General features: G+C 40.4%; 1 protein-coding gene across 1 annotated transcript in view; it reads left to right on the top strand.

Annotated features, from left to right (window-relative positions):
• Nucleotides 1-7,699, top strand: part of LOC107100675 (serine/threonine-protein kinase 17A-like) — a 20,356-nt gene that overhangs the window by 10,620 nt on the left and 2,037 nt on the right. The window contains exon 2 of the mRNA XM_015399250.1: nt 2,127-2,339. Coding sequence (XP_015254736.1) covers nt 2,127-2,339 — 213 coding nt within the window. The remainder of the gene's footprint in view (nt 1-2,126; nt 2,340-7,699) is intronic.

Here is a 7,699-nt window from a genome sequence, read left to right as displayed (position 1 = left end):
TTTCTAGTTTGTTCCTCTCTCTTTTTTTTTACTCCTTCTTTTCACTGTAGACAAGCCATGATCTGCTTCTCTGTTCTCCATTTTTCATTTAGATGAAATAATAGCTGCATGAATCATGACAGCAGACAAGATAGAGGAGAGCAGGAGGCGGGGTTACCAATCTACTGGCTCTGGAGAGCAGAGTTCGCTGCTTTTAGATGTTGTCTCCAAAGTCTCCAGTAGCAGAAAAAAGTCAGTAGATTTGAGCGCTAGGTGCTTTTTTGAAATCAAAGTGCTAGAGGGGTCTGAAAAGTCACTAAATATAGCGACAAATGCTTTAAGTTGGCAATGCTGCTCTTCGCATCGTTTGTTTTCAAACCTTTCTGAACATGCACAAATAAGGAATAATCTTATTAACTATAAATGTAAACAGAGTTTTATGGGGCCCCCAGGAACTTGCGGCCCTAGGCAGCTGCCTAGTATTTTCTAATGGTAAATCCCCTCCCCGGTAATTAATCACACAGATGCCTATTTGTAAATGCAAAATGTCTTGAGAAGTTCCTTTATTTTTCTAACTTGTTAAAAATAAATTAGTACATACACAGGATATATGGAGCATGCAGGATTAAACCATTGAGATGGTTTAATCTAAATGAAACCCAAAAACCAGACAAGAGGCTTGGGATGTGCTCAGTGATTCAGCCTTTAGAGCTGAACTGTTTTACGCTCCTGAATTTCATAAAAACAAAAAAACTTTACCTCACAGTTATCGTTGACACATCATACTTTCCGTCAGTATGATTAGTAGCAGCATTCTGTTAAAAATGTGTTCCTTAGCTCCTTAAATGACCTGTTTCATGCTCTTTCAACATTACAAACTATGACGTTTTTTTTTTTTTTTTTGCAACCTTGAAACAGAACTCCTGCATTTACTTAACTGCCAGAAAAAAGAAATTAACAATTGACAAGGAAATGTGTAAATAAGCAGCAGAGTGGCAAAAAACAGTCCGCGGCTGAAAAATGCAGAACCCAAAGTCTGGGTTTCAAAAAGGAAGAGATAGGAAGGAGAAATAGGAGAGAGGAAGAAGTCCCCTATTGTTTTTTCCTGAAAGGTTTCTTAACTGAATAGTTCAAAGTAATGATAGATTTTTAACCTATTTAGTAAAATAAGATAGCTATTTATTGGATACAGCTACTTAGTTAACCCTCCTCAATGTGGGAGGGGAATCACATCATTAATGATGCCGCCCAGCTGGGTGCGTCTGAAATGAAACATGATTGCAAGTTTTTATTTTTATTTTGTTGTGTTTCATTATTAGTTTTCAAGACAGAATAAACCAGAATGAATCCAGCATTTATTGAGCCTGTGTGTCTGTAAAAAACACAGAGGCCAGACAACTAAGCCAGAAAGCTCACAGAGCTGAGAGTTTCCCTTCATCAAACAGACCAAGCAACAGTAAAAGGCCACATTTATCCGATGGTTAACATCAGCCTAATGATAGTAGCTGTTTAGCACGATGTTTACATTAAATAACTGTCTCTGTCCCTCCTTCATCATGTAAACAGACAATCGACCACCGTTACTTGAATGCGTTTTCACAATCCTAAAGCTATTCTCTATTCATGTTTACATAGCTGTGTTTTTGTTTTAAGTGTGCTGTTGTTAATTAGATAGGATGTAAATGTTTAAAGTTAATGTATAATTAACTTTTTCACATTATGATAATTTTCCTTTGTAGAAATTTTACAATAAAAATTACATTGACAACGTAAATGATACTCTTCAGTGCATCTTTATAGCACTCTTAAAGCTTGCTTCCATCATTATTGTTTTTTTTTGGGGGGGGGGGCAATATCGCCGTGAAAAACGGCGATATTGTCCCTGTTTGATTCCCCCATGCAGACTTCAGCATCTCTGCTACACTAAAGGCCTGGGCTTTCTTTTTTTTCTTGCCTTCCTTTGTCTTTGATGGCAAAATAAATCAGTGGTATGAACGGCTAATGGGAGAACAAGTTGAAATTCTTGCAAAAATAATCAGAATTGAGCATTGTGATCATCGGTGTGAACTGAGTTTTTCTGTTTCTCAATGAATGCCAAGCACGCGATAGTAAATGTGCCATGTTCTGACACTGTTCCTTTATTTTAGGGGGAAGTTTGCTGTGGTTAGGAAGTGCGTGGAGAAATCTACAGGCCGTGAGTATGCCGCCAAGTTTATAAGGAAGAGACGGAAAGGTCAGGACTGCCGGACGGAGATCATCCATGAAATCGCCGTGCTTGAGCTGGCCACAGCCAGTCCACGGGTGGTCAACCTCCACCAGGTCTACGAGATGGCCTCAGAGATGGTACTTGTTCTTGAGTAGTAAGTACAATTCAATTCAGTTTATTTCTATAGCGCCAATTCACAACACATCATCTCAAGGTACTTTCCAGTTCACCAGATCATCCAGTCAGATTGATTCAGCGTTTTTCATCTAAGGAAAACCAGTTGATTGCATCCACTCATTGACTTGAATGCAATCCCTTACACTAAGCATGCTTATAGCGACAGTGGAGAGAAAAAACTCCCTTTGAACAGGAAGAAACCTCAAGCAGAACCAGGCTCAGTGTGAGCGGCCATCTGCTGAGGCCGACTGGGGTTCAAGGAGACAGAAGCAGAGATACAAAAAGCAGCTATAAACGGCGGCCCTGTTCAGGAAACACAGCCAGGCAGACGAGCTCTGAGCCAGCTCCCATGTCAGAGGATTAAGAGAGTACATCCAGTCAGTCACAGTCAGAGAAACAGGACTACAATGAAAAAACAGGCCATTCAATGCTTCAATCTATCACAACAGATTGAAGCATTGAATGCTCGGACACCAGAATGTTAGGATACAGGGACACTCTGAAGCTCGGATACCAGAGCGCTCAGAAGCATGGATGCTCCTAAGCTCGGATGCCAGAACACTCGGATGGCTGTTCCCAATGCATATCTGCTGCTGGACTTTTTCAACGCTGTCCCCTATAGACTTTGCAAGTAAACAAGATGTTTTGATATAGAAAATGCACCCGGTGAAAACGAAGGTTTAGTGTTCCACTCATTGTGATGACATCACAGATGGGGGAGCCATTCAGTTTAAGCTCTGCAGCTGATCCTAGACTAAAGTAAATGGAGGATCTACCTTTTACTGACATCTGAAGGAATGTACACCATGTTTGTTAACACAGGACAGTTGGATTTCAAATAAAAGCCTCACATGAACTCTGTAATAACACATTTCTTAATCTAATAACACTAAAAAAGTTAGTAAACACTTAAAAAGGGATTCCATGTCAGTGCTGGGTCTAAACCTTTCCTTAACACACAAACCTTCTAGTCATCTCTATGTAATTTGTTTGTTCTGCCCAGCCAGTGAACCAGGTAAGTCCAATCTGCATAGATCAATTCACTCTGCAGGCTGGACTCACCTGTTTAATCGGCTAGGCAGGACAAACATATGACATAGAAATGACTTGTTGACTTCAGATCCCCCAAGGGAAAAATACAAGCATTACATTATACACATATTTAAATTGAAGCATATGGCCCAACATTATGAGCAAAACAGCCATTTTATTTCTAATTAGACTGTATTGGCCATATCACAACATGATTATGAGCAGTGGAGCGTGTTTAGGCCGGTTCCTCCTAAAGTCCAAGATAATCTCCTTTGTCTTCTCTATGTTCGGGATCAGGTTGCTGTCTATACACCAGTCCATGAGCTGCTCCACTTCCTCCCTGTAGTTGTGGTCGTTGTCGTCTCTGATGCGGCCCACCACCGTGGTGTCCTCTGCAAACTTCCAGGTGTGATTGGTGGTGAACCTAGGGACACAGTCATTTTCAGAAACAGGTTCAGGTTCTGCTGAAAGGATCTGGATCCAAAATGATTCCTTACGTTCCTCAGTCAGAGGGAGATATTTCCTATAATAGCTTAGATGCTTTAACTTGATGTGTCGCTTTCAATATGAAGTGGACATGGCTGACGTACAGACTATGTTAAGTCCTGATGGGCACAGCTTACACAAAAACAAGTTTTTTTTCCGTTCAAGTCGTCCTTTGTTGATCAAACTCTGCCAAGGCTCTGCTAAACTGGCATCAGAAATACCAGCAGATGAGTCTGAATGGAGCAGACTAGTACCGGCGTGCTGCTCTGTCAGGCTGTTTGCCATAATAGGAGCCGTAAAACCTGACCATTGAAAAGTGTTGTTGTCAATTAAACGTTAACGTGAGCTGTGCGTGTCGCTCAGTCTTCTTATAGTGAACGTCTCTCTCGTTAATGTTCATTGCTTTAAAACTGATCTGTTCAGCTCACCGATCACCACAAAAATTAACGTATTCAGTGAACGCCGTTTATTGACATATTCATGCACAATAATGGACATGACGTCCTGTGCCAAATGCCTACCGTTCTACAAGTTGAATGTTTTTATTTAGACGAAAATAAAAACTCTGCCTGCTTCATCCAGTAGTTTTACATGAGGCTGAACCTCAGTTGGTTTTTATGTCAGACTGGATTAGTTTGCGTGATCCTGTGTGGAACAATCCTTCATTCTAACAGTTTGCTGCACGGGTGCAGAGCAGCCATGTGTGGAGCTGAGGGCTGCAGTGAGTATGTGGTCCAGATCAGCAGCCAATCACATTCACATTCCTTTTGCTGACCTGATTTGGTGGCTAATGATTCCTGCTTTTGTGTTATATCTGCATTAGGTTTCTGTCCCCCTCCTGTTATTTACTGGTGGCTCCCTAACAATACCAGTCGGCTCTGCTACGGTTGCATCAGGATTTTAATTCAGAGCTATTGAACTTCATTAGTACTTCAATGAGATTTTGTCTCAACTTTCTCTGTAAACATGCTTTCAATCAATGTCCATTATCTTCTTAAATAATATTACAGTAGCTTGCAAACATTTTTGATGCATTAAATGAGCTTCAGTGAACTTGATAGGTCAGCTTTCTATAATTCAATGTTAATGTTGTAGGGAAATTATAATTAATTGTCAAATCATTCTGGCTTATGCATGCTTATCTTATGCAGGCCAGTTATACATCAGCCTGAACATCTAAATTCGCCCAATCATATATCAACGGTCATCTGTCAATCAAATGTTTTCGGTCATAGCATCTTGATCTTCATATGCTAATATACTAATATACGCAACGGTTGAAATAAGAATAATTTCCTTTCCCATTGAGTTCCGTCCCAGTGTTCACGGGGATGGATGTCTGTGTCTTCGGCAGGCGTAGAGCTAATAGAACTGTTGCGAGGCAAGAGCTCAAACATGTACGGCTGTAAGCCCTGTACACCAAACCAAGCTTCTGAGCTGTAGGTACCAGATCTGCTCAGGGCCCTGCCCCTCCTTATGACGTCAACATATTTCAGCTCGCACTCGGACATACTGTATTGCACCAGTTTTTTAAGGATCAATGGAAAACAATCATTTTCAGTCTTGAAGGAAAGTGCTGTGTTCTAAGACTGAGGTCTGCCATTTAACAAGATGAGAAAAAATGTCTCAGCTTATTTTTATTCTTTTATTAATATCTGAGGGCAATGGAGGAAAAAGGGGACATCTTAAAAATGACTTTCGTAGAGATTTTGGACAAATAAAAAAGTTATTCTTCTTGTAGAAAACGGTTGACACAAAGTTAAAAGTTATGTAGCTTAATATGGCTAACCGACTAGCTGAAAGAGGCTAACCTGTTAGCTATTGAGCACAGCTAGCCACAGCGCTACCCAGCTCTCCCCCTTTACACCATGGTCTTGCAGTTACTGTTCACCATAAACTTTTTTTCCCCGTTTTTTTATCGATCAGGTAAAACTTCATCAGTCATTAGACATGCTAACATTACACATGCTCCCGACTCTGCACACGGACGCTGCGTGATGTTATTATCGTTGTCTGGGCAACCCCGCTGTTTTACATCATGTGGCCACATTCAGCCAATCATGTAGTGTAACGTCACTGGCATGCTCAGGACCAGTGCTACTTGATCCCAATGTCATTTCTCATGGGGAACCTACTAGCACTAAGTTGATCACTTGTTAGCAAGATTCTTCCGACAAACCGGCCACAACCAAACTGGCTTGTGAACCTTCCGCCACAACAATCCCGCCCCCTTGACAAAAACAACTCACAATCACTTTATTCATTCGTGTAAAGTCGGGCACCACTCGGGAGAATTCGGAAATGCAACGGTTGGAACGGCCGTTTCCTTATGACTTTAAAGTTGTTTTGGTTGGAAGCTGATGGCTTAGGGTCAGCATCGTTTAAATTTGAACTATTTCTTCCTTCAATTCCAGTTTGTATGAAAATCTGCATTCCAATTCTTTTCAGAGAAGGGAACTGTAAAAGTTTAAATGTTATAAATGAGCAGGTAGCCAGAGTTCTGTCTTGGAGGAAAGCCCCTGCTGGAGATGAACCTAATAAGGAATACGGGATCAATGGATCCATCCATGCAAGCCACAGAGATGACATGTTGTCACCTCTGCTGGTTTGTTTTGATGAAAACCAAACAGTTTTTAATCTTTTTTATTGTTTTTGCTAGCCCAACCGGTAGTTTTTAAGGCCTTCCCATGCCAAACATGCAGCCGCTCCACCTTAACCTGCCCACCTTCCTCTGTGTGAGCTGAATTTACAGGCCTTCTTTGGGGATATTTTTATGTCTCCTGAAAGTTACCCAGAAGAGGAAATGAAGCTGAGTCGAAAGATGGCCTTTGATCTCTCATGAAAGCTTTATTTTCACAAGCTTTTCCTTTTTTGCTGTGACCTGAAATGAAAGTTATCTGAGAGCTGTACAAGTGGCCTCATTCAAGTCAAGCCCATAATTAGTTTGCTATATTTGATGGCGCTTTGCTATTTCTGCCGCCACCTCAAGCAAAGCAGAACACATGCTGAGGCATGAGAGGGTTGGTTTTCTCACATGAGGAACCAGAATTGGCCAAAGGACAGCTTTTAGGCTTTTTCATGTGAATCGAACTAAGATTATAATCTGTTTTTTCTCTGGTTGGTTTGGTTTCCATCCACACTCAGAGCATAAATGGTAAATTACAGTCGGATCCATTAGTTTCTCTCTGAGAGTTCTGTATATGGTCTGTCCAAGGTCCACGCTGTGAGGAGTAGTACCTCTGGAGCGGTACAGATCCATTATCTTGGTAATCCAACAACCTGATTATTTCTTTGATCTATTAATCTGTTGATTTTATTTTGAATTATCTATTAATCTGATTAAAAAGTTACTTTTAGTTTGTTAACTTTTCTAAATAAATATTTGAAAAAAAAAAAAAACTTAACGGCTCATTTTAAAAGAACCTGGAAATGTCTTAAATCCGACTAGATTTAGGCGATGCCATTTTGCTCAAACATTGAAAACATGCAGGTCTAAATCATGGTTGCAACACTGTGTGATCAGGTTTAATGCTGGTAAAGATTCCCAGTCATCCTGGTCATAGTCATTCCAAAAAAGTTATAGGAAAATCCACTGGACTTTCTTTCCAACTTTGATGACGTTTCTCTTCACATCCAGCTTTTTCAATTCAAAATGTCAGAAATAGCGTTGAGATTAAAGCTTTATCCAGTAGCCCAACAAATTCTTTTTTTTTTGTTAAGAAAACATGCATATTGAAATGGATGAATGTAGGGCTGCAACAACGAATCGATAAAATCGATAAAAATCGACTTTTAAAAGCGTTGGCAACGAATTTAATC

The sequence above is a fragment of the Cyprinodon variegatus genome, unplaced genomic scaffold (genome assembly GCF_000732505.1).
Source record: "Cyprinodon variegatus isolate N-32 unplaced genomic scaffold, C_variegatus-1.0 Scaffold999, whole genome shotgun sequence".
Lineage (NCBI taxonomy): Eukaryota > Metazoa > Chordata > Actinopteri > Cyprinodontiformes > Cyprinodontidae > Cyprinodon > Cyprinodon variegatus.
The sequence above is the reverse complement of the archived record's forward strand: the minus strand, read 5'-3'. Positions and strand labels throughout refer to the sequence as shown.